Consider the following 27,869-nt stretch of genomic DNA (forward strand, 5'->3'; position numbering starts at 1 on the left):
GATTGTATAACACATAGTCATGTTTACTTAAAAAATAATAGATTCCACGATCATCCCTGGTGAGCGGGTTTGATTGTTTTTTCTCCAATTACAACGTGAGCATATCTCTTCTCTTCTCTATCTACTATATAAAGCATTAGTTTTCACGGTTTTCACCATCGTCGTGCATCACACACAAAACATGTAGGTTTGTTCTTCTCCCCTGCTTCTCGTCTAACAAATAAAGAAGCATTAGTTTCCATGCTTTCCACTGCCGTTGTGGGTTACGTGCGAAGCATGTAGGTTTATTTCTCTCCCCGGTTCTTGTCTAACAAATAAGGAGGTATAATGATGATGACACCTGAATAAGCCTTGTCTCGCCAGAGGTAACATTGGCTCATTAATCCCGCTATGAATCACGGTTGCGCATGCGCTACAATCAAGTGTTCCTCGAAGTGTTGTCTATGTGACATTGGTACCGGATCCCTAGCGCCTACCACTAGGACCTCTCCTAACAAACAAGGAGGGATAATGATGGTGACACCTGAATAAGTCTCGTCTCGCCAGAGACGACATTAGCCTATTAATCCCGTTATAAATCACGACTGCGCATGCGCTATAATTAGGTGTTCCTCGATGTGTTTGGTGAGCGTCGGATGGCGAAGCTCCATGATATCGACTTGATGTGGTGTCCATGTGACACTGGTATCGGATCCCTAGTCTAGCACTAGGGCAGCAGGGTCGTAGGATGCCATGGTTGCGAAGCGGCGAAGTTCAATCGCATTGCTGCCATTGCTGAGATCAGCTTCTTCTCCATCTTCAAGGACGCCATCACACGGACGCTCGACATGTTGTTCGTTTGACTTTAATCTAAAATAGCTTCTACTAATACTAATTCTATAGTATTTTGTCTCTGTAAATTACAGTTGTTCGAACAGCGGAAACAACGATACAATTTTTCATAAATCTGAATCAGACGAGCACACGCCACCACTACGACCTTTCCTCGTCAGGCCTGTAGGCTCTGATGGTGCTCTCGCGCCTCTCCCACTGCCTCGTGAGCCTAACGCTTGTCGCCGCGCACTTCGCCACACCTAAAACATTCACCCATGGCAGTGACCCCTTCATCCTCTAGAATCCCGACCGTCGCTTCTTCTCCGCGCCCTCAAACCACAGCCCCAACCCCTCCTCCACGACGTCAGAGCCCAGCCAGGGCACCACATTCGCGCCCGTGTCACCGGATGAGATGAGGCACCAGGAGATCGAGGGCCCCACAATGGAGTGCGACACGTCGCCGCTAGGCGATGAGTCACACGCGGGAGCTCGACGCGCTCCGCCGCACCATGCAGCGGCTCGTTCACGCTCCTCGGAGGTGCACACCTTGTTGCCAATGCGTGGATCTCTTAGGGCTAGTTTGGGAGTCATGAAATGGAGGGGCTAAAATCACCTCCTTATTCAGGTGATTTTAGCCCCTCTAATCCCCTTCGATTTTTGGACTCTCAAAGTAGCCCTTATGGTGCCCCTCCCCTCGGTGTTGTTTTATGCAGCGGCAGTGCAGGGAATGGCGGCGTTCGATAAGCTGAACGAGCTCCATGCCGATATACTATTACTGTTTGTTAATAAATTGGCTACAACCACAATTCTTTATTGTTGCTTCCCTTTTGCTACTGAATTGTATTTTGGATTCATTGGTGATGATTTGGCAAAGCTGTATTACCATCTTTCACTAGAAAGACACTGTACTGTAACTGATTGAATTAATACTCGGATCAGGATAAAATGTGTTCTCTTATCTCTGTGATTAGAGATATATTGTCGTAAATCATGATTATTGTACTAGTCTTTACTATATAATAAAGTACTAGTTTTCACCTTACCAGTCACCCGTCTTCCACTTTTATGTAAAAATAAAAATTTGTGTACAAATAGAAATTTAAAACTTAATTGTTGGTTTTACATTCACACAACACATATTTTAAAGTTCTATTAAAATAAAATTTACCTATAGGTTTTCAGTTTTATTAAAATAAAATTTATCTATATGATATATAAAATTCGTAGCAGCAATGCATGAGTGTCTAATTAGTATATTAAAAAGAACATATTCTACTAGTATCTAATTAGTATATTAAAAAGAACAGATTCCACCGTTCTTCGTGAACGACGTTTGATTGTTTTTTCTCCTATTGCAACACGCGGACATAATGACTTAAAAAAAGAACAGATCCCGGGTTGACAGCTTCCACATTAGTGAAATATGGAAAATGAATAATCAAGACAAGTTTTACTCCTGTATTTTACAGAGTCAGAACCTTCAACAGCAAAGCTTCTTATCTCTGCTGCATATATACTAGTATATATTAAATATTTTATTAAGTACAATATTTAAAATACGATATTTGCTGTCGCACTTGATTTTATACTGTCCACTGTGAGTACTACAAAGCCGAGAATGATGTCTCAAACACTACCCTCAACTCAAGAAAAATACAATGAATAATTCACTCTACCCTCAGGTTATGATAATAGTTGTTGTCTGCAGAGCACTGAATTCATCGTCACAACTAAAAACTTCAGCTCAGACAACACCACATCCGATGAGGAGGGAATGTTGAAACACTATCTATATCTATTCGGATGGCTGCAAAACCATCTTGAGGATCAACGATGTATCGATCAAAACCAGAATTTGTAAAGAACCAACTTGGACATCACTCCAGGGCTCAGGACGACTTCGAAGCATCCCTCTGAATCAACCTTTCACATGGGGCACAGGCTAATCTTTTGGGCTTGTTTCCGCCGATGACGAGTCGGAGGAGGAGTCCGTGTTGTACCCAGGAGCACGCGGTGGCAGCTCTGCCACTTCTAGCTCAGTAGCTGAACAAGAAATCAACGGACAAAAAGTCAGAACCAGGGGTTACTCCTATGAGAACGAGCTCGGAGCTCGTTCCACCTTACAAAATTACGATGGTGGAATCCGGGCTAAAGTGTACCAAAGATACTCCAATCCAAGTTGTCTAGTAGAGTGTTAAGAATCTATCGTGTATTGTAAAAGAATGTACGAACATAGCTTTTGGATCTAGTGCCTGTTAGTAACCTAGCCTCTAAGGCTTGCTTGCAGCACAGATGTAATAAATGACGGGTTTACTATGCAAGCTAGATGCCCAGATATTTATGCATGTATCATAGTAGAATGACCAACAACAGATTTTTAGCCCCCAACCAAGGACGAGGAACACAAGGAAGCCCTTCCATTTTTAGAAACCAGGGTCCTCACAGCAAGTCCTATGCATTTGTGCACATAATGTAGACATCGTATCAACCAGTCAATACTAATATTCATCTCACCTGTAACTTTATGAACCTTAGACTTGTTTAACTTCTTTGTGTGCCGCCGTATAAGCTTCTTCGTTTTTGTTATAGTCAACTGCCGAGCAAATGGAGAGAACTCAATTTCGTTCTCACTCCGTTCACCATGGAAATCATGATCAGCGTCTCCTTTCATTGTCTTCAAAACAAATGCCATAGCTTTCTTTTTCTGTGTACTGAACAAGCCCTTAACGGAGGTTGCAAATCCATCACCAGCTCCATCACTAGGTTTTTTTAGAAATGCTGGAAGTTGATCAGAACTGCCAGCTTCATCACCATCACTGTCACTTAAATTAAAATCAGCGGCACTGATTAAAGCTGTAGATGGTTCTTTTTGGCTGCTAGATTTAGCTTTAAACTTTTTACCCTGTAAAAGAGAAATAAGTAACCTTTAAGTCAAATTAGTGGAAATGTTAATGTTTCTTACAAGATAAATATTTCCATCTAGATTCCTTCTGGAAGTCATAAAAAATAGAACAAGATAACCTTGAACTATAAACACACATTTACATCTAGCTTTGCATTATATGCTATTTTGATTTTTAACATACAAGCATTTGGAATTTGAAATGCTGTTTCAACTTTGAAAGTTTGTGAGTAAATCAAAATTACTTGCCTGCATGCCTGTAACAGACTTCAATACACCCCATACAATATGTTTCTTTACTCGAGAAAACAGTCTTGCCCATGTTCCTGTAAAATCCTCACGATGGAAGGTATCCATAAGTAGCCTTACATCACTAACAGCAAATGGCAATCCTTCATATGTGAGCTGCAGTTCAACCTTGCATACCAAGAATTGTTGTCATCAGACCAAATAGTGAGCACATGACATGAAAAGAGTTATTTTAGGAAACTGGCTATTGTTTTATCATGTCATGTATTACAAGTACCAGGTTGTATAAAAACACTGCATTCAGTGAAGTAAATGCCAACCTGGCTTATTTTTATATTGCGGAAGTCCATCATTTTTTGAGGTCTAGATTGTTTCAACTCATTGGGCTCTACAATTTTCTTATCCTCGCGGGTAGAGCGGACAGGACGTAATAACTTGGAATCCTTAGCAGCATCTTGAGGTTCATATTGGGTATTTGTTTGACCCTCCATTTGTGAAACAAGTTCGTTAGCTACAGACTCAGCAACTGTTTCCTCCCATGTCCTGTCAAATGAAGATGTCCTTCGAAGTTCAGGCTTCTGTGCAAATGTAGTTTCTTTTGATGACTGGTTATTGGGACTGTTTGTCTCTGCAACAGAAGTGTTTTTCTTTCGTCTTGTTCCTGCTGTAGTGGAGACCTTGAAAAGCTCCTATATACAGTAGTAAAATAAGGAACAAAGAGGAAAGCATAATAACATTTGAAACATCAAAGACATCAAATGATCTAACCTGTCGCTTTTGTGGTTGCTGTTCATCTCCAGGGAAAAAATATCCCCACATCATTCTGTACATTGCTTCAGTCAGATAAATTTTTAGTGGATAGATGTCTACCTGCAGTTACAAGAGTAAAAAGGAACCACTTTTATTATTTGACATCCACCAAAAAAAAAAACAAGCCAGTATAGAGCTGCACTATATACTAATGCTTATTTGTACATCATGACCTGCATTTCATTTATCTAACTATGGTAGTGAAAAAAACTAGCAACCACAGGGAAAATATCATTCTAAACTTAAAAATACTATCAGTTCGACGAAAAGATTTCAATTGAACTTACTAAGAAACTCTCGATAACTGGATTCCCACCAGTTGGAGCTCCCTGCCAGGCATTAACACGAAGCATTGCATTCCTGCATTTGAAACGAGTCATGAATCATGATTTTTTCTCAAGCACGCAGTAGAGCTATGTATCGTTATATTAAGAAGAAAAGGGGTAAGAGCCCTTACAACACATTAGCACACACCCTCGAAAAAAATCAGCCACACCTATGCCTTTGTCAAACACTAACAACCATGACCACAACTGCCAAAAACATATAGCTCCTCAAGGACTCGTTCATGCCTTGTCAGACCAAGATGTTATAGAGGGAACTAAACAACACGCGAGGCAGGACTCGGTACATGACCTTGTCAGAGATACTGGTCATCATGGAAAGTCGGAGCTGCTCTTTGCTCCTTGTGATAAGTCCGGCAATGAGGACATGCAGTGGGCACCATTGGTTTGTGTGCTACCTCTGTGTGTAAGTGGTTTGCCAAGGGTTAGTCATTGGGGTTATTGTGTTCTGATTTTGCGGGTTTTCTGTTTATTAATTTGTGCATCCGTAAGGTTTTCAGGCTTGGTTTCCCTTAGAAACTAGGTCAGCTTTATTCGTATTAATTGAAAGGCAGAGTTTCTGCCATTAAGTTCAAGAAACACAAAGTTCCCAAAATTCCTAGGGCAATCCCATTTACCAAACAGGCCCTTAGTGGTTTATGGTTACTGTGTTCTTTGCTCTTTTCTGTTTACTGAACAGCAGTTCACAAACATTTCAAAGTTATTCTTTAGGGAAATATTATGAAGAGGATGTATAGAATTGCAACCTATAGTCCATGAACCTCAGCATCTAAGGCATTATTTTTGTCCCTTCAAACATTTTGCCTATACATACCAGATACCACTACTGGTCAGCCTGAAAATGAATCACCTTATGATCTTAAAGCATCTAGAGTTACATCTACAAAAAAAACATGTTGCCAAACTACTGAACATAGCACATGCATTAAAGGCTTGCCTAGCACATCATTGTGAATTTATAAATAGTAGATGTTTAGGCTTGCCCTAGAACATCATTGTGATATATGATAGACATCCCTGAAAACATTTCCCTAAGAAAAGAAATAGAAAAGATTGTACAAAGCTGCATGTGAGCATCTAAATAGTCATGTACACAACTCAAGAGGGAGAAGATGCTTACTTGCCCCATTCAGCAGGTGGATTCCAGGGTGATACAACAGTATCTGATTTTGCATTAGCAAGTCCATTTTTTAGGACAAACAGCTTGGTTGTCAACTGGGCGATGCCAATATCTTTGTAATCTCGGTCGAATTCAAAAATCTACATGTCAACAAAAAACAAAAGTTAGTTTTCAACAGGAACTATCATCATTCTTGAGCATAATTTGAACAGAGTACTTATATGTGCTATCAGAAATGACAATCAAGAATATATTTGACCAGAAAGCAATCAAGTTTACCATATCGTTTATCTCGGCCTCAGAAAAGGATTTTCCATCTGCTAACATGCTCCACACGATCTTTTTTATCCTCACAGAAATTCTCATGGCAAATGAAGGGCTTTTGTTCTTTTCTTTTTCCATCAACCTCAACTGTGCAGCTTTCTGCATAGCGGTTCTTAGCATAGAATATGCTTCTTTCCTACCATTGCGGACATTCACGAGTCGTTTCTTCAGTTGTTTGACCTACCAGTGGTTAAGTTAGCAATAGTGGTAATTAAGACATAATAATGATATAATCATAACTATATACTAATGTGGATTAAAGCAAGTATTCCCTCATCCCAAAATATGAGTTTCTGGTTTTGTCCTAAGTCAAACTATTCTAAGTTTGGCCAAGTTTATAGAAGTATTAACTTCTACAATATCAAACAAGTAAATTATGAAAATATATTTCAAAAATATCCAATGATGGTCATTTGATATCATAAACATTATTAACTTAGGATAGTTTGACTTGTGAAAAAACAGAAACACTTTTTTTGCACAGAGGAAGTATTAATTGAGGTATGAACTACTAAATGAAGATAGCCGAAGAATACAATCATATAACTGATGTATCTTTTTTATACTAATATGAACTCAACATGGATATAACAATGGTACTTCTGAACTTACCAGCATTAACCTTGAACCAGTAACAATCCATGCAATGTCATTAGCCTTTGGTGACTGACTCTGACCATGAGATGTTTCACCACAGATAGATAAGGCCCGGATATCATCAAGCAGTAGCTTCCGAGCTCTTTCTTTTACCTCAACACCAATCTTAGCTAATACTACCTCCTCAACTCCATCAGGTACAACTGCATCAGATGCTTCTTCAATGTTGTCATCATCATTGTCCAGGGGATAGCTTAGATTACTCTTCGGTTTCCTGACAAATTTACAAGTCCAATTAGTGCAAAGCAATATTACTGAGATAAGAATGATCTGATCAATATAGACTAAAACAACTTTTTAGATACAGACTTTTATTCAAGAACGAGATTGCACATGTTGAAGAGTTAGATCAATCTTACAAAGTGCTACAGAATGCAAACAAATTCAAAGTGCCTAACTTTAGTTAGTGCATGAACTAAGTGAAGTATAATTTAATACTAAAGCATTTATCTACTAGCTTTTTAACTTGAATCACTAAGTCAAAGACAACAAACAAACTGGATACACAGTAGTCCATGAACTTATTTATTAAAGTTTGTCCAAGGTCTGGCTTATAACAAAACAAGCTTCTTAGCACTGGGGCCTGCACAACATGTGGAACAATTGTGTCCTTCAAATGTTGTATGTAGGTGCTATGTGCCCATGTTACTGGAACCAAATGTTAAATGCTTCATTGAGTGCAGGCAGACAAAGACACAAGTACACAACACATACACAAAGGAACACAAGTGCACACAACCCTGAAAGATCAACACTGCAATGCACGGTATAGGTATAGGCAAACTATTAAAGTGTTGAAACACTGCAAACTATGGCCATATGAAGTCCTTGAACCCATCAAAATAGGGGGCTGCATACACTAACTTATTACTGTTTCTGGTAGAATTTATTAGCTACTTTAGCAAGTGACTTATGAGTGTTCAAATAACGTATGTGCTGCTTTCTCTAGCCAGTGTTTTCCACCAAATATCTCCATTAATAGCTATATATACAAATAAACACAGACTAAGCATGTGACCATCTCACTTGTTTACATTTGCTTCTTGGCCTTATATGTCTACAAGATAAATGGTATGTACAAACATGTAAAGAGCTTACAATTTCCATCTTATTGAAGGAAAGTTATTGCAGTATATATGTTTTGCACTGGAAGAAATGTGCCTAATTGATACCTGCTGAGGCACGTGTGATCTACACCCAATATTCAGACAAATGTTTTTTAGGGGGAATATTCAGACAAATGTGATTAAGCATAACACCTGAGATTAGGTAGATTCCATAGTTCAGCTAATCTACCAAGCATATACTGTGTGTGAAGCATTTAAACTAGGATGTAAATAGGAATAATTCAGCAATTCTTTAATCAGCAGAACATTAACTGGCTGCAATATGAAGATAATGCTCCATGGAAACACCATCATATATGCTGCTGATCTTTTAAGGAAAACTTGAACCATGTAGATGTCTTTGTCCAAAAACTTCCAGGCAACGAATGTTCGCTTCTATATATGAATAGCAGAATTGTTGCTTCCTTGAATCGTGCAAGCAATTTTAATGATATTTCCTTTTTCCTTGGTAATATGTACCTCTTCACTGTCTTTCTTCTGTTTATTTTTGTTTTCCAATTAGCCTACCCCAATTTGCTTGGGACTAAAAGGCTATGTTGATGTTGTTGATTTTTGTTTTCCAATTCAGTAGACTAATATTTTATTTAGTAACAACTTAACAAGAAGTTATGTTGTTCTCATATCCCAAAGATTTTCCTTAAAGAAGTTGCTTTACATCATAAAGCAACTTTTTGAAAGAAAAAGAATGTTTTTTTTCTATGGCTAGCTGCGCATAACAGATGCTGGACTGCTGATCGGCTAGCCAAAAGAAACTTGCCACATGCAGCCCTTTGCCTCCTTTGTGACCAAGAACAAGAAACAATCAATCATCTCTTGGTTAGGGGGTGTTTGAATGCACTAAAGCTAATAGTTAGCGACTAAAATTAGCTGGAGACATCCAAACACCCTAGATAATAGTTCAGCTATTAGCTATTTTTAGAAAATTAGCTAATAGTTAACATTTTTTTAGCCAACTAACTATTAGCTCTAGTGCATTCAAACACCCCCTTAATCATGTGTTCTCTAGACAGTTCTGGTTCCTGCTGCTGCAAAGGATTGGGTTGGCTGCTTTGTCTCCTCAGCCTTCGGACATGATTTTTCAAGAATGGTGGAGAGTAGCTGCTGGACAGGTCAATGACACAATCAAAAAAGGACTCAATACATTGATCAATCTAGGCACCTGGACACTTTGGAGACACGGAAACAAATGTATTTTTTATGGCAAATCTCCAAGACTTTTCAGGGCCTTGATCATGGCAGGGGATTAGTTATGGATTTGGAACTCGGCGGGCCAGGGAGATGGACTCAGTGGTTTAGGCCAGTTTCTTGTTGCTGTGGTCGTTTAGATTTGGGTAACAGGCATGAATACATTTATCTAAGTGAGGGTCTCTCTCTCTCTCTCTCTCTGTGTGTGTGTGTGTGTGTTTTCTTGTATTTTTTTAACCTCTCTCCTCTCCTTTTAATGAAATGATGAGTAATCCTCCTGCATGTTTGAGAAAAACATCTTTCATTTTCATTACAATTGGGAAAACATTGGCAGGAATCAGGATGGACATTTTGGGAAGAAAGGAGCGAAAAAGACAATCTGTTAAACTTTAGGACCAACAAGGAGCCACACAACTGGCTCTAGATGTAACTGCCGAAACGCTAAAATGGAAGGACTACGAGATAGGTGATGTTCTCCTTTAAAAAAACCTTAAAAATAGAGAAAGGAGAAAGAAGATAGATGATTTACTTGGGAGTTCTTGCAAAGAGAAGGTTAGTCAATACGTCCATCATAACTTGAAATTGGCGTGATGTCATACCAGCAGTTATGTCTGGTGAGTTAAATGTCAGCTCTTTCAGTGGTTTAACCTGCATACCAAAAACAGTTGATAGATAAACTAGTTCCCTCCACTATAGTTGCAAAAACATGCTCAGGAACATGTTTTAGCAAAATGAAATCATTGACAAGAGAATAGACCTTTAGTTCAGGGGTTCCTCCCTTATGCCTCGTGTAGCGGAAATACATTTGGCATGGCATAAATACCCTTTCAAGTAAAGCACCCGTTCTCTTAACTTCAGATGATCGCCGGTGTATTTTTGGCAACCACTGAATACCAGCACCTGGATCAACATCTGTGGGAGCAACATGAGCCTGAACATGCTCCAACATGACAGAGAGCTCAACACGTGACCAGGTCATTTCTGGCCCAGTCCCACCAGTAGCATCATTACTGGAACCAATTGCTTTCTCAAACATCTCTTGACCAACTTGCACAATTGAATGAAATGAACGAACCATGACCCGCCCACTACCAGCAGCTAGCAGAAACCTACCCTGATATGTTGAGCAGATATCTAATGCAATTAATGGAGGATGAAAGGAACACTCATAAATTTCAGCATCATGTTGCCAACAAATAATTGAAAAAATAGGGCTTGAAAACTAAATTTGGAAATCTTGGGCTCCTCCAAAGTGCAAGACCTTTTTTGGTTAGCCATGCAGAATAAGTGTTGGACAGCTGACAGACTACAAAAAAGAGGTCTTCCTTTTTGTGACCAAGAGAAAGAAACAGTGCAGCATCTGCTGACTAGTTGTGTCTCACCAGGCAGTTTTGGTATAGCTTTCTCTCCCCCTTTGGTATGGGCCAGCTAATTCCCGGGCCAGAGGATATTAATTTTGCTGACTGGTGGAGAAAAATGGGCAATCGAGTGCACAAAAGCTCTAAAAAGGGAGTCAACAGTGCCATTATCTTGGGAGCATGGTGCCTATGGTTACATCGAAACAGAGTTATATTAGATGGAGAATCTCCATCCATGGGCAAGGTGCAGAGATTCCTAGATGAGCTATGTTTATGGGTCCTAGCTGGTGCGAAACACCTTGGAAGCCTAGGTCTTGCTGCTGCTCTTGGCGCAGCAAGCCTGACTTAGTAATTGTTGGTCGACCCTTTGTATCTTTTTCCCTATGGACCCTTTTATTTATGCTTGTTGTTGGCCACCATAGGGTGGTTTTTTTGTACCGGTCCTCTTGGACCTTAATCCCTTTCTTCTTAATATAATGAGACGCAGTCACGCAGCTCTCATGCGTTTTTCGAGGAAAAAACTAAATTTAGCTACAGAATGCCCACTTGCCATCTTAACATTTCTGTAATACATTATCAGCCATCCAAAAAAAATATGAATTGAAAAGTTCATTTAAAATAATCTTCCTTTATAAAAGAAAAGCTCAATCAAACGATAATATTTTGTTATATCGTAGTACTTTGTGTAATATGCAGGGTAAACACCTCTGCCTTGTGGTGCGCTGCTAGAGTTCAATACCTCAGCAGAGAAGCATCCTGTGATCCTGTGTTTGTGTGTGTTGGGGTTGGGGGGCGGGGTTCAAACATACATAATTTTAAGTTTCGAAGTCAAATATGCATCTGGTTTTTTTAGCAGTGAAAAACTGAGTGAATCGTTTTCAATTCAAAGTTGCACCACAATTTGATTTAGCAAACCAGCTGGTTTGGTTTCCAGTCCCCCAGCAGACCAGAAAGATTTAAAGTGGCATAATCACAGGCTTATGAAAATACAAAATCACAAGGAAGATTTGCATTTAACAAACAATCTGATATTATTTAAGATGCCAAATGCTACTTCAAAATAAAATGTAGCAAAGAAGTGCAGTGGCAATTTACTCACATTTGCTTCTTCTGAATGCAAATTGAACTGAGGTTGGACAACGTTAACCATGAAATGCCTGGTACCTTCCTCTTCTGAATCACTATTATTTGAACGCTTAAGTGCTACATCACACAGCAAGGTAATAGAGTGAAAAAATTGAATACTATTTCAATATTTGCTAGTGTTTAACGCATTAATGAGAAGTAAATAATATGATAAGAATGTGCTTGTTGATAATAAATAATAACATCATAGTCATCGACTGAACACGATTATGTCAAGAACTAGAAAACAGAGGATTGTGTTATTGATCATACCATTTTCACTACTTGATGTCAGATCTGGCTTGCCAGATCCATTGGAAGGTGGTGACTCTGAACTCTTGATTTGTTGAGGTTCAGAAGGCTGTGATGTTGAGGATACAGAGCTGAGAGCCCCATCCTTGGACATCTCAGCTTCTTTAATTAACTGTTTCTTCTCGAGAATCTTTGTTTGAGTGTATTGGCGAGAAGGAGATGGTTTTGGAGGCTGAAATGCCTGAGTTAAACCACCAACCCAAGAGAGGACAGCAGCCCGGTTTTCTAAATTCCAGAGAATCTTTAGTCCATAGACAAAAACTCTCTGGCAACTATCAGCAACCACAACATTAAATCCCTCATCATCACTACCTGATTGATCATGATCACTTTCATCCCCCCCATCAAACTCAGACTTGATCAATGGCATTTCAGTTTTTTTTCTGCCATCTTCCTGCCATGCTGATAATCTAGCAGCATCAGCCTTGGGAGTTTGTTTCCGTATTGTGAAATAATCAGAATAAAGAAAGAATCCATCATCTCGGCTTTTCTCGGTTGGACTAGTTTTCTTTTTTCCTTTTTCACAACCAAGACTATCTTTATCTTTTGTCTGCAGAACCTTATTTTCTATCTTAGAATCCATAGAAGTTGATGATTCAGGAATTCTGTTAATAAATACCTTCAACAAGTGCAGGTCTATGCCCTGGTAGACAAGATCAAGAGGTTCGCGCTTGCAATCAAAGGTGAATATCTGCTTCCCACGGCTGAAAGCTATTTCGTACCTAAACTTTGTGAAGTGTAGTGTCAAACCTTTTGCAGGATCATCCGCCTGTAGAGGCATGTTGTTAATTTGTAATTGCATGGCATCAAAACGAATGCACTGTTCTGTCATAACTCTGTCAAGTGGGAGGTTTCCAGACCGTACAAATCTGGGAACTCCAAAACGCGGAAACCTGGAAAACAGTCTTAGTTTATGGGGAGGAAGAAAAACCAAGTTCCACCACTTCATTAGCCACGCCAAATCATGCACCCCCACATTCACAGTTGGAGCAGTTGTATTCAAATTACTCTTCTTTTGGTGTTCTATGGGTTCAGTAGTATAAGGCTTAAGTGAGAAACTCCACTTCAGTGACAGAGAAGTTGAGCGAAATGCATCAAAAACTTTATCCCGTGGTTTTCCCTCTGCAGGAAGAGCAAATATAAAATGATCCATAGGATTACCTGAATCACAACCCCATTCTATTGAAATATCCATGAAAAAGGAGGGGGTTTCAAGGAAAGGTATAGCTGGATGGTGTGGAATTTCCAAGCTGGACTTCTTTGCTAGACTCTCTAAGCTAGTTAGGTACACCCTCAGATACTTCGAAGAAAGACTGACATAACCATCCACATAATGTATTTCCATGAAGTCAGTTATGATTAACAGCTCATCAAGCTTCTCATAAGGACTTGTCGAAGCAGGGAGATGCCACTTTGTCTCATTAAAACACAATTTAAATTTTCCATGAATATAGTTCCTCATATCGTCCCACCAGGGTAAGCTGCGCTCTCTTCTAGGGGGCTCAGGACGCTCAAAATACCACCTCTTTGCTAAATTTGCCCTCCTAAGTGCACAAGTAAAAGCATAGCTCACATCAGCAAAAACTGGCTCATAACCAACTCCAAATGATACTTCCGCCTTTTTAAAATACAGTGGTATGTCAGCATATGTTTTCATTGGTGGGGTATAACCAGTTGCAGAGCGTAGCAGATTTACTCTCCACCATTTGCCAACATAGACATCCTGTCGTGCTTGGGGCTGAAAACAGGTTGCCTGCCACCGGGGGGAAATTCAGTACAACTTAGAATGATGCTTGATCACTATACAGAATTATCCAGATGTTCTGGATAATATCATTTTGTTGAAATATTGAATAGTATGCTCAAACAGAATAAGGAAGAAACTACAAAGATATGCAGTTAGGTGAAGCCATTATTTTTTTCTACCACTACAAGGTTAGTTAACTATTATAGTGGTATTTCACAGAAATAGTTAGCAATTTTAACGCTACTTCATCAGTGAACGGCAAGGAATGCTAACCTGCTGACCCAGCACAAGGCGTCCATCACATTTGCCATTGGTTCCGGAAAAGAGTGGAAATGTGTAATCTCTCAAGTACGCAGATAAGGATCTAGTTTTCAAACTAAAATTGCTACCATACAATCGGGAAAACGGGATGTCATCTTTGTCACAAACTGGATCTAGAGATTTAATAAAACTAATCATTCCTTCATCACCGCCATCGATCTTTGATAAGCTCACATCAACATCTTTTGCACATACTGACATAACTGATGCTCTACGAGTACTCATCTTGAATCCTGACTGGAAGCCACTTGAACAAGCACCTGACCCTTCTGATACTGGCAATTTCTGGCATGCTTGGTAATATGACTGAAATGCTTGTCTATAGATCTCTTCCCGGAGTTTTTCAATGGAGTGTGTGCCAGGAACATATGCATCAACATCAGGGCAACCACTGTTCTTTTCAGAACTATCCAGTTTTGCCTTGGGGGAATCCTTATTTTTACCTGAAGAAAGCTCATCAAGCAGATTCAACCTAACTGTGGACTCACAAAATACATTCTTCATTAAAATCATATGTTCGTCAAGCCATCCTTGCATGGGCTCTTCCTCAATTTCTGCTATCAGGTCACGTACGATGATCCGCACATACCGAAATGCCGTTGATTTTGGTTTGCTCTTTTTGCTGCTGGTGGTACTAGATTTCTTCTCAGGAAACAACACAGATGTTTTTGCTGCAGAAATAAGTTTAAAGGCCCTCAATGTGTCTTCTACAGCATCATCAATAGCTCTCAGTTGCAACCTAAAAGGCAAGCAAATATTAACATCACGGCATTGAATAACCCAATCACATGCAGCTGCAGATTGTAATTTCTTATCAGAATTGCTATCAGAAACAGAAATTGGGATACGAGATAACTGCATCCGACTGCTTTTTAATATCCACGCACCACAAAAGCTGACTGATATTCCCTCAACCAAAACACCTATCTTTGCATTCTCAGAAAATATGTAGCCAACAGTAATCATTGCCTCCACCCCATCAGCAAGTTCACCTGAAATTTTCAGTGATTCCAAATCAATGGCAATCACTGATTCTCGCTTCTTTTGTGCCTTTTCTTGCTGACCATGGTCTGAGGGTGATTCCTTTTTGGAAAGAATATCCATGTTCAATGTTTCATCTTTTACCTCGGTAACAGAATTCTGGAGTTTCATTCTATGCAGAACAGATTTAAGCCGTGTAGCTACTTCAAGCAATTCCAGATAGGGATCAGGTTCCCACCTTACTGCAATGTCAGTCACATTGATGAGAGAGCAGGCTGCAATATCATTTAACCCACCAGAACGCTGGACAAACTTTGCTTTACGCACATCAAAAAGCTTGGTTTCCTCTACAGGTTTATTATCAAGCTGGTCCTCTTTATGCGTCAATCTGAAGTTCTCAAGTTCAACCTGCATGGTGTGCTTTGCCTTATTCAAGGATACACCAAACTGATAGATCTCAAGAGAAGTGGAGAAGTGGACATTCTTATGATCTGGAAGACTGGTAGAATTTACATAAGCCATCCTTGGGGAACCATTAGCTTCGTTGATGATTACAACACGACCACCCTGAGAACCAAAATTTACACGCTTTGGATCAGCAATACTCATATCTTCCAGCCTCATTTCACCATCATACACAATAGAGCACTGTGCAACATTGATTTTGAGAAGCAGTGCTCTTTTGGCTTTCTTGGTAGATTTTTGAGAAGCATTCTCCTGGACAGATCGTTTCTTAGGAGGCAAAATGCTTTTCATAAACACTTTGTATGACATTGCAGTTGCACAGAGTGACTCAAGATAGGAAAAACAGAAGTGCATTCTGATTCCAGATATATTAACAGAGATAGCAGATTTAGCATGGTCCTCATCATTATCTTGGCCTGGATCATTTTGTTCCAAGTCAAGAGTTGAATGGCTAATGTGTAGTAAGGTGCCTGAAGCACCTTCTTTCATTGACTGTTGGTGTTTACTAGGAACAAGAAATTTTAAGTCACCAAGCTTGCCATGCAATTGAGTTCCTCGGTCTATCATCTTACTGGCAGAAACATTAGCTGATTGAAAAATACACTGCATTATCCAGTACAGACAGAACAAGATTAGTATATCAAAACAAGATTGCAATGTCATAATTTGTGATATCATTAGCCACCACATGAAAAATCTGCAAACCATTTAAATGTCTTACTTTTTGTTTTCAAGCAAATACAAAAGGGAGGCCCCTAATGTATTTAAACCGCACTGTCAAGGTTCCAGCCTTGGCCAGCTTTTGGTGGGTCCCTTCTTAGAGATAAATCAAGTGGGATGTCCTTTCACCCTGATCTAGTTTTTTTATGGTATTTAAACATGATAGTTAGAAATCCCTTGGTACCAAGCTTACACAAATCTCATCAAGGAGACTGGAGGGCAATCCTGGTAGTCTGAAAGAGTTGGAAATGTACTCATTGTTGTCACCAGCAATTTCTGATTTAACAAATTCATCATCTACCAAAATTGCATCATAAATTCCAAATTTAGTATAATGACTTTTGAATGCACTAGTCATGTAACAAGCGCACAGCAGTATACACTGATTTAGCCACATGCCCATGTGGCCATGTCGTGAGGACAGTCAGTTTCATGGTCATTTTCATGAACAGTCAACCTAAACCATCAGGGGCTTCACCAGCAGGATGTAGACACAGCAGCCAGAAGCGGCAGCTGCAGGGGATTGGTGGTTATGGGTCAGCAGCCAAGTCAGTGGTGTAGCTAAGCAGGGGCTGAATTCCCTAATTATCCTTGGAGCCTGGACTCTATGGAAGCACAGAGATAGTGGTGTTTTTGATAGACAGGCTCCAAACCTAGATGTGGCTCTCAAAAAAGCTAATCAAAAGAAGGACGTATGGGGGCTAGCAGGGGCTAAGGAGCTCTCCTTTCTAACCGCCCCTTATTCCAGGTCTTTAACTGAGTTTAGATAGCTGCTCTGTTTTTTGTCTAGATTCATGGATCCTTTTGTGTATTGGTGTTTTTGGCAACCATAAGGTGGTTGTGTCAGTTTGTAATGTTTGGTTTGGTCCAGCATGGACTCTTCTTTTTTTCTTAAAATAATGATGTGCAGTTCTCCTGCGTGTTCGAGAGAAAAATATATACTGATTTGAGATCAGTGTTTTCAAGTCATCTGACTAACCACGAATTCATGATTAGTCAGGCTAATCAGTCCCCTGACCTCGATTAGGCACTACAACCCGATTAGGTCGATTAGAAATCAAGTCGTCCAATTAGATTGTGGATGACTAATCTAGAAGGGGATGACATGCAAGTTGGGCTTGGCATCTGTGCACTTCGCACATGGGCCAAGTATTTTTGGCTTAATAGGGTTTTGATATATACATCTCCTAGTAAATCCATTCCCCCCATCCACCGCTAGGGGTGGAAACAAGTCGAGCCGAGCCAAGCTTGGCTCGGCTCGCTACAGCTCGGTCAAGTAACAAGCCGAGCTCGGCTCGGCTCGCTCCTCTGGCGAGCCTGAAAAGTTGGCTCGACTCGACTATTTGGTACTAACACTATATGCTAATCTCAAATAACATAAACTAATCATCTATTTTGTACTAGCGCTATATGCTAATTAGGATTTCATATAACAAATTATTGTTGGGTCGAGCCACGAGCCAGCTCGCGAACCACAACGAGTCGAGCCCAGCTGGCTCGCTCTTTTCACGAGCCACAAAAACAGGATCAGCTCAGGCTCATTCTAAGCGTCGAGTCGGTACGAGCCGAACCGAGCCGGCTCATCGAGCTCGAGCTTTTTTTCATGCCTATCTACCACCTGTACGAGCTTTCACTTTCGAGCAGGAGAATGGAGTCTCACTGCCTCTAATGCTAGTGTTCTCTTCCACCTCCTCCACTACCATCCTACATTGCTCTACTACTGTCGTTGATGCTCTAGTTGTCTGGAATGGATTATGGAGTTCTGGACCAGGTATCAATCTATTGTTACTTGTTGCATACTTTGCTTTCATGGTATCATGATACTTGGTTCTCCCATACCTTCCTTTGCTTGGAGATATTGGAGTCTGCAGGCATGACAAAGTGCAAGCCTTGTAGCACTCCAGTTGATATCCATCCTAAGTTATCGATCACGGCCAGTTCACATATTGAGGATCCTACTAACTTCCGAAGTCTGGTGGTAGTACTCACCTTCACATGGCCTGGCATCTATCTTGTTCAGCAAGTCTGCCTTCATATGCATGATCCTCACAGTCCTCACCTTGCAGCCCTCAAACACATCATGCGCTACCTTCGGGGCACCTTGGACTTATGCCTTTTCCTTCACCCCATGTCCCAGTCAGATCTTGTGGCCTATTCATATGCTGATTGGAAAGGTTGTCCCAACACTTGCAAATCCACTTTAGGCTTATGCAGTCTTCCTTTGTGACAACCTCATATCCTAGTTGTCGATGCTAGTGTTGAAGCCGAATATCACAATGTAGCCAATGTTGTAGCAGAAACCACCTGGATGTGACAGCTCTTACTGGAACTTCACATTCTCCTCCGACATGTCATGTTGGTCTACTATGACAACATCAGTGTTGCTTACATGTTCAGCAATCTGGTTCCACACCAATATACCAAGCATATTGAGATTGCTCTCGCGAACGTGTGGTTGTTGGCGATATCTTGTTATATAGGTTCCATCTTCCCTATAGTATGCCGACATTTTCACCAAAGGGTTGCCACCTTCTGTGTTACAGAATTCAAAACATTCTCAACATCTGAGGAACAGATGTTTCGGGCGTGGGGGTATGGTAGACGACATGCCTTGGACCTTGGGCCTAGGTATAGTCGCCAGGTTATGTGCCTTGGCTCCAAGTCCAGCATGTGTTGTAAATTGACTTGTATTTGGTAAGGTATATCAAAGGACGGCTCTATATCAAGCCCACTCTGCCTCTACACTCACATGTACCATGTATATCTCTGATCAATCTACTATTACTTGTTGCATACTTTGCTTTCAGTAACTAGGGTCGACTAGACGATTTGTAAACAATGTTTTGGATTTGGTTAAGGATGTGATTTTGCAATATAATGTCCAGGATCAACCTTTTGGAAGCCCTTTGGCTCAGGGTATACTCTTGCAATCATCCTATACTACTTTCTTTGTGGTCACCATCAGATTTGCACCATGGAAAAATGTGGAAATCCTAGGCTCCACTATGTTGCAAGTTTTTCATATGGTTGGTTGTTCTTAAGCAATGTTGGACAGGTGATGGGTTGGCAAAGAGAGATATACTTGATCCTCCTCGCTGCCCTCTTTGTAATCAAGTTGATAGACCATGCAACACATTCTTATATCTTTCGTCGTCACTTGGCCAGTTTTGTGTCCATCGTTCTCTAACGAGCTAGTCCTGAGAGGATTTCGTCTAGGGATGGCAATATAACCCGCAGATCAGAAACCCGATGGGTGCGGGTGAGGATTTTGACCCGCGGGTGCAAACCGCACTGGACCCGAAGTTTCGTGGGTGTGAATGTGAGTTTCTATTTCAACCCACGGATGACCCGCACGGCCGCACCCGACCCGAAATTTGGTTCATTCTTTATTTTGCGCAAAAATGATTAAGATACAATAGTAACTATTTTGAATAAGTAACTTAGCTTATGATTCATGAAATGTTTTGTTGCTGCTCAATGTGAGAAGGCTTAAAAATCCGTAGATATAGCTCAATTATTGCATGTACCTAATTGCTTATAGCTGAATTATTGTTTAAAAGTGTACACTGAGTAAAAACCCGCGGGTGACCCGAAACCCGACGGTTTCGGGTGCGGGTTTGGAATTGCACACGCAGGTGCGAACACGGCGGGTTTAAGTAGACTTCACGGGTTGTCATCCCTAATTTCGTTTTCTACTAAGCCTGTTTCTTAATAGAGGCTTGAGAGGGAGTCGTTCGGTCAAGTAGGGGTACCTGGCTTATCCACGAACCCGCAAACAGGCTTAATTTTTGCGGGTTCGCGAACAAGCCTGCTTGTTGTCAAGCAAGTGGACAAACAACAAAGGAAAGGGCTTAATCTACTAGCTATCCTTGTTGCTTGGGAGCTTTGGAAACATGTTTATAATGCTGCTGCTCCAAATGCGAACAAAGTCGTGTGGTCTATCAAGGAGGAACGAACTTTGTGGTGTACAGCAAGAGCTAAGGAGCGTCGTTTTCTATTCTTTGGAACATGCTAGGTGCATAATTCCTTAGTATGTTTTACTAGTCGGGTCATTCTTTCTTTGTTATTTAGTGGTGTGTTTGTTGTGAAGTCTTTTCAAGGTATAGTGTTGTACATTTTGTTCTTTCTTTTATTTTAATGAAATGATATGCAGTTCTCCTGCGTATTTTCGAGGAAAAAATAATGTTGCATTAGGTGGAATCGAATATGTTCAATAGGACTTAGGAATGTTACTATTACATTATCTTATATATAATGTATATGAGAACCCTCTATTAGAAGAAGCCTATTAACAAACCATACTTGTGCAAACATGAATTGGTATCAAGTTTCTGTTTCCTTTACAATTGAGTTCCTTTCCTCACCTACATACCACTCTCTCCATAAGTGCAACTTTCCCCTTCACATTAATGTCATCAATCTCTATGTAGTTTTATGGATGCTAAATAGCATGATTGTTTTAGCAATATGAAGGTGAGTTATAGATAGAACTCACAGCGGAAAACTTGGCACACCGAGGATGGCCTCACTAGGACAGATGTGCTCTATACAACAGGCCGCTATAGACTAGTTACCACATTTGCTTGGCATGCCCTTTTGCGCAAGAAGTATGGATCCAAATTCTCGCTTGGGAACGCTTTGAAGGGTAGACCCGCAATGTATGCAAACTTCGACACCCTAACAGATTAGTGGGAGAACACACTACGGTTGGTGACAAGGGAACAAAAGTGAGCATCCAAGGGTCTAGCTATCTATACCATGTGGGACCTATGAAAAGGAGCTAACCGCAGGATCTTCAATGGGTCCATACCAGTCCCCCAAGTCACTGGAAGGGTCAAAGAAAATCTAGAGCAACATAAAAGAGCTCACCGCTTGCATCCGCCAAAGTCAACTTTGGTGGGACTTTATTTTTCTGGGCTCTGTTTGTTTTTTTATCTCATCTAGCATGTTGTGTTGACCTTTGCCACTTCTATAAGTGAACCCCTATTTCTCTCTTCTTAATTGAAAGGCAGAGCTAGGGGTGGTAATGGATCGTGATCCAAATGATCATTCACAATTTGTTATGGCCCTAAATTAGTTTAGTTCAAAAATAGATAAAAATAGTGCTCGGCCCTAATCCGATCCGATCCTTACATTTTATAGTGTAAAATTTAGAGCTCATTGTCACCTCTAGGCAGAGCTCATGCCACTTTGTTCGGAAAAAAAAATTAGAGAAGTAGAGATAGAACATGCCATTATTAGAATCTAATATGAGTGGTTTTCCTTAATCTGAGCCTTGTGAGTAATGCAATGCAAGCAACAAAACCAACTAAGAACAGAAAAGTACAGCACAGCAGTCATAAGGTACTTAACACTTACATGGTAAAGTGGTACGTCATCAAGACTATGAAGCACAAGAGTCAACTCGGGAACTGACATAGTACATGCCAAAGACAATGCTAATTTTTCTTTGGGTGCCTTCTTTTGCTGAGGATTTTCATGAAGAACAAGAGGCTTCTTTTTATCTGAGTTTATTCTAATCAGAGGCTTAATTCTGCTTACAATGAGGTTACATTGGAATCCACTAATCTTGATATCTACTTCAGCTTGAACTGGTAATGCTGGCTGAGAGAAAAAATGCATAAGCACATTAGCTCCAAAAGGATTTATAAACTAAAAAGACATTGTATCTGTGTATTCAAGGGAAGCCTTATTTGTGTGTAAGGAAAGTATTCTCCAAAAAATGGCAATAAAAGAAGGTAGATGAAGGCCCCTCAAAATTCTCCAAGGGGAATCAAAGGATAAAAAATAGTAGGGTTTGAACTAATAAATAAATAAGATCAAACTGACCTGAGACGGAATGTTAGCTGAAACAACTGTTGAAACTTTTACAACCTCTAATACGGAGGTAGCGCCATCCATTAGAAGCTGCAAAACAATCAGTCATCAAAAAACTTCAGGTCCAGTTTTTCTATAGAAAACAATCATGTTGAAATGACCAAAACTGAAAAAAAAATCCTACAGATATCATAAAAACATACATGAATCTCCGTTACATCAGTTTCCAACCGAATATGTGTTGTGACCTCTCCGAAGTCTTGTGGTTGTAACCTTGTACATCTCAAAGATATGCTACCAATTTCATTGTTGATTGAGAGGCCATGATCTTTAGGCAAAAACTTCAGAACAAGTTTGGACATATTGAAGCTAACCTTCCAAATAAAACTACATTTTAGTGAACAGTAATCCAACAATTAAATTGTTCTAAAAAACCGCAACAACAATTTAAAATGGCAAATATATACAGTAGGAGATAACTTGAAAGTTTTGAATTGGACCCCAGGTAAAGTTAAACCCCTTAATGCCTGGGTTACATGTGCTAGCAAAAAACATTTGAGTTGCAATTTATATGATATTTAACATCACCTCTAACTATTTGTTTCTGATATTTCTTCAGTCCTATAAATTTGCACACTCAACAATGATAACTTGTGTTTAATGAGCAATATCAGTGCCAGTGAAGAATGATTATTTGATGGTTCTATACTTAAAGAAATATGCATCCTGCACATACTGTTTATATATATATATATATATCCAGAATAGATTTAGCTTTGCTAAGCAATATCACTCCAATGCAGCCTCCCTCCAAGTCAATATAAACAACAAAAGTATATGTCCACATATTTTAAAGACAAAATGAACAAGTACGACTATTGTCAAAAGTATAAGCAAGTGTAAACAAGGGCAGACTCAGCGCCGTAGGCTCCCACATGAGTGGGGTCTGAAAAATGGATAAACCGAGGCAAGCCTTTCCCCCCACAGATGCGGAGTTCCCCCCACAGATGCGGAGAGGTTGCTTCAAACTGGTGACCTGGTGACTCAGTGAGACAACTCTCACCACTGCAAGTGTAAACAAGCTAAAAAATAAAAGATGAACTATGCATGCAATATAGCAAAATACTTGTGGATAGATAAATATAGAAACATCATTTGTAGTCTAGGAAAATGAACCAATACAATGGCTGTCAAAAGTATAAATAAGCATAAACAAGCTAAAAAATAAAATATGAACTATGCATGCAGCAGAGAAAAATACTTGTGGATAGATAAATATAGAAACATCAGTTGTACTCTAGGGAGTTCATACAACCTTTTCTGGAAACATACTGATCTTCTTATTTAGTGATGCAAGTTTGCCCCCTTCAGATCTGGCTGCTGATTTATTATCCACAGAAGGTTCATCCTTTTGCTCAGCAACAGTAGAGGCAGATGGTTTCTTTTTTGCTAGTAATTTCTCTTCCAAATTCACAACAATTGGACCAAGCATCAAGTCCAAATTTTTTACTCTAATTGCTTTATCCCTAGAAGACATAGTCAAGAATAGTTCCTATTGTTAACTATTCATTATTTATAAATCTGGTGATGTTTGCAAAGCATTGACTTAGCGTGTTACCTCTGATGAAGATCACATGAGAGTGATATATCCTCAAACAGGAAAGAGCTATGGTCTGAAGTGTCCATGGCTGAACAATATTGTCCACTAACCCACCAATCCAATTTACTAAACACCAATGTGTTGTTTCCAATGCTGTCTGAATCCAGTGCTTGCACAAATAAAGGTATGATATTAACTTGAACATTAAGAACTGGATCCAGTCCTCCAGTTTTAGATATATCAGTCTTGAGGTCCTTGATACCAAGAGCAGCTTTTGGAGCCTGCAGTATTTAGAGACAAGTTTTTGCCAAGTTATCAACGGGCGCATGAGAGAGAGAGAGAGAGGCAAAAGTGAGAACACGTGTTAGAGCTACTCTGACTCATATGTGCCTTTTGTTTAAAAAAATCATAGATTACAAACAAAACAAGAAAGACAAAGATGGCTAAACCTGCATTATAAAGCTCCTAACAACAAAATAAAAATTAGACTATTTGGATATGAATCTATCATATAGAATGTACCAAAGACTGAACCAGAACCAGAGCACACATCTGCTAGCAAGAACTTGGCACAAAAGTCTATCAAGCGACTAAACCTTTGAGAATATGTCAGTATACAACTATGACACCTTATGAGCCTCTTCATTTCCAGCATTTGCTAATAATGACAGGGAAATAATGTTTATGGGATTGCTGGGAGAAAGATGTCATTCACAAAATTGTGAGTGTTCATAACAATATAACTATGATCGATGAAATTTAAGTATCTGTATAGTAGGCAGTACCTTAAGCCTCAGCTCCACTATGGATAATGACAACAGACTGGCCATGCTTGTTATGAGCCTCCATTTTACTTGTCCTTTGGATTTTCCTTTTGCTTTAGCTGTTGTGGTTGAGATCGGTTTGCGAGGGGCGGGTTTCTTCTTGTTAGTGGATTTCACAGGTTGCCTGAGGACAACATCCAAATCAGAGATTTGCAGTTGCAGGATTGGGCCATGGGTTAGTACTGTAAATCCCAGCTGGGTGATCGGTTTCCGCAGGCCAAGTCTAATTTCACCAATGCAGATAGACTCAACAGCGCCCTGAAATGCAGTGCAAACGCGGATGGGTCATATGTCAGGATTGGCATTGCCATTGGCGTGGACCGTGGAGGAATGAGAGGCCACGAAAGCAGGTAGGCGGGGAGGTACCTTCGGTGATGAAATGGTGATGTCCCTCAGGTAATTGAAGCCGTAGGAGCGGCAACCGATGGAGAGCTTGGCCGCGCGTTGGAGTACCCAGGCTACCGCCCTGGCGAAGAAGCTGCGATTGGAGTTCGCAACACACGAACTCTTGAGTGCCATTACCCCATCCCATTCCGAGAATTGAGAACATAACGTATACTCGTAAAGCGTAAAATAACGAACGATTTCATCCGGTGAGGCTTCGTGGAAAGGGGAGGAAGAGGGGAGCGAACGTACATGATAGCGACGCATCCGGCCGCAGCGGCGAGGGCGGCGAGGATGGCGAGCTTGAAGACGGAGAGGAGGAGGCCGTGGCGGAGGACGAGCTCGACGGCTTCCCAGGCGACGACGAACCCCACCAGCAGCTGCACTAGCCCAAGCATCATCTTCGACTCTCCTCCTCGGCCTCTAGCACTCCGTCATGGCATCAAACCCTTCCTTGCAGAAGAATGCGAGGTCGCCACGACGGCGAGCAATCGCGGCGCGCGCTCCGTGCGGGATCCGATTGGTCGAGGTTGTGGAAAGTTGAGGGGAAGCGCGGGGCTGAGCGGAGATGGTGCGGAATCGCGGACTGGAGTAATGGAGAGGAGAGGGTGGCCAGGAGCGGAGTGGGGAAGAGGTGGCGCGCCATTTCCGGGGGAAGCGAAGGGGGTGGCCGGTCCGGGTGGGGAGGAAAAAAGGTGCGGGCGGAGTGGCGCGGCGGTTACCCACGTCCGAGTCAAAATTCCATAAAAAACATACCCGGAACTGGCACGGGCGTACGCCCGTACCGCGCACAGCGCCGCGTCCAAGCCAAGCGCCGCGTGGACGGTGGAACGGTGGATACAGCGGGTCCTCAAGATCCAACATGGGATGGTTATTTACTCTATTGGAGATTGTTCCGTTGCAGGGAATTAAGATTTCTAATTTCTCAAGAAAAATAAACTAATTTTACTTAGAAAAATAAAAATCCCTTTGAAAAATAGGGTTTCCAAAATAGCCATAAGTGAATTTAATCTAGATAGGGATTGAGTGGATCTCACTCAATCCTCTTGGAAATTTAATCCTCTTAGGGTTGATTTGGTGACAAGGGGGTCACGAAAGATTGGAGGGGGTTGGGAAGAAAATAAACTAATTTTCCCCTCAATCCTCTCCAATCCCCCGTGATCACTGGTCACCAAATTAGTATTTATGGTTTAATCCCTGCCTCAAGTCCATTTGTTTAATCCTTGTCAAGTCATATACAAGACAAGATGATATAGAAGTGTCTTTCAACATATAAGTGATGTATTTCATCAGCATACAAGTGATATCTTTCTCTTTCAGCAGCAAAGTTCACGCAAATGTCTAGCGAGCACCATTATTACAGGGTTTAGTACATGATAAAGCATCAAATAGGGGAACTTATAGCATTACAGTCATAAGCTGCAGGTCCACTAACGAACAACAGGTCGTGTGTGTGCATCAAGGGATATGCTTCGCACAATACTATTGTGTGCTCCAACCATGCCAAGTTATCCTTAGAAACCCTGATCACGACCTGCTCAAAGAAGTGACATTTCAGCAGACCATAGTAAGATAAATACTACAAATGTTAAAATATGAATCCTGAAACATCTCCAAAACTGCACTGGAACTACTTACTATCCTAACTCTCCTTCTAGCTTTTGCATACAATTGACTGTTGATCACTAGTAAAACATAACATAAAAACAATAATTTCACCAAATTAAAGTGTCTAATATCAAAGCAACTAAACTAAAGCTAGAAACAGAGACTTTCTGCTCATGAGAGCAACACTGCAATTAGGTGTAACTTTAAATAGTGCACACTACAGGAATATAGAACTAAATATTCAAACAATTGTATCAACAGATTTTCGAGGCATGAAGCAGAGAATGTCATTTGTTCAATCATATATTATTCCAACACTTGTCCATGACGAGAGGAAGAAAAACATCTAAAAAACATAACAGTCATGGGAAATAAGATCATATTTTTTGGCATAATACTTTCCTAGAACATAAACAATTTGCTAGCAGCACAAGTACAGTTAGAACTTATTAATTGCTTGGTAGCTATTCTCAATGTGCATTGAAAGACTGAATTTCTATAGGCAAGTATGTAAAACAAATATTATTATAGCGAGAGACTGGCGCAAGTTGCTGGAAATACTATGAAGATGAAACAACGGTAAAGTGTGCTCTATTTCTATTCATTTTTGAACTAAAATTAATTAAGGGCTCAAGCCAATTGTGGTTGAACATTTAGATCGTGATACATTACCACCCTATCTGTGTGTAATGCAGTCGATCGTTGGCGAAGTTAATCATTAATCCATTGGCTCACCGGACAGTCCGGTGAATTTTAGTGAAATGGCTCTGAGAAAACCCGAGAGCGGACAGTTCGCGGAGGTCTTCAGCCTAGGCACCGGAAAGTGTCTAGTGCGCCATTGAAAGTCGCCTAGAGAGGGGGGTGAATAGGGCGAAACTGAAATTCTCAAAAATAATCACAACTACAAGTCGGGTTAGCGTTAGAAATATAATCGAGTCCGCGAGAGAGGGTGCAAAACAAATCGTAAGCAAATAAGAGGTGTGACACGCGGATTTGTTTTACCGAGGTTCGGTTCTTGCAAACCTACTCCCCGTTGAGGTGGTCACAAAGACCGGGTCTCTTTCAACCCTTTCCCT

The 27,869-nt window shown here is 40.5% G+C and overlaps 1 protein-coding gene across 2 annotated transcripts; it reads right to left on the reverse strand.

The window, feature by feature from the left end:
• Positions 1-2,226: 2,226 nt before the first annotated feature.
• On the reverse strand, positions 2,227-26,048 carry LOC100126430 (aberrant pollen transmission 1). Of its 2 annotated transcripts, NM_001112596.1 has the most exon segments (25): positions 2,407-2,856; positions 3,328-3,715; positions 3,965-4,132; positions 4,285-4,653; positions 4,733-4,834; positions 5,062-5,134; positions 6,239-6,378; positions 6,518-6,742; positions 7,175-7,433; positions 10,061-10,179; positions 10,289-10,645; positions 11,989-12,092; positions 12,288-14,079; positions 14,347-15,431; positions 15,434-15,445; positions 15,448-15,506; positions 15,509-16,443; positions 21,919-22,164; positions 22,390-22,467; positions 22,581-22,751; positions 23,693-23,903; positions 23,996-24,258; positions 24,763-25,059; positions 25,168-25,279; positions 25,438-26,048. In NM_001112596.1, coding segments are annotated over 25 exon segments (7,815 nt in total). In that variant the 5' UTR covers positions 25,587-26,048; the 3' UTR covers positions 2,407-2,755.
• Positions 26,049-27,869: the final 1,821 nt, after the last annotated feature.

Source organism: Zea mays, chromosome 9 (assembly GCF_902167145.1).
Source record: "Zea mays cultivar B73 chromosome 9, Zm-B73-REFERENCE-NAM-5.0, whole genome shotgun sequence".
Lineage (NCBI taxonomy): Eukaryota > Viridiplantae > Streptophyta > Magnoliopsida > Poales > Poaceae > Zea > Zea mays.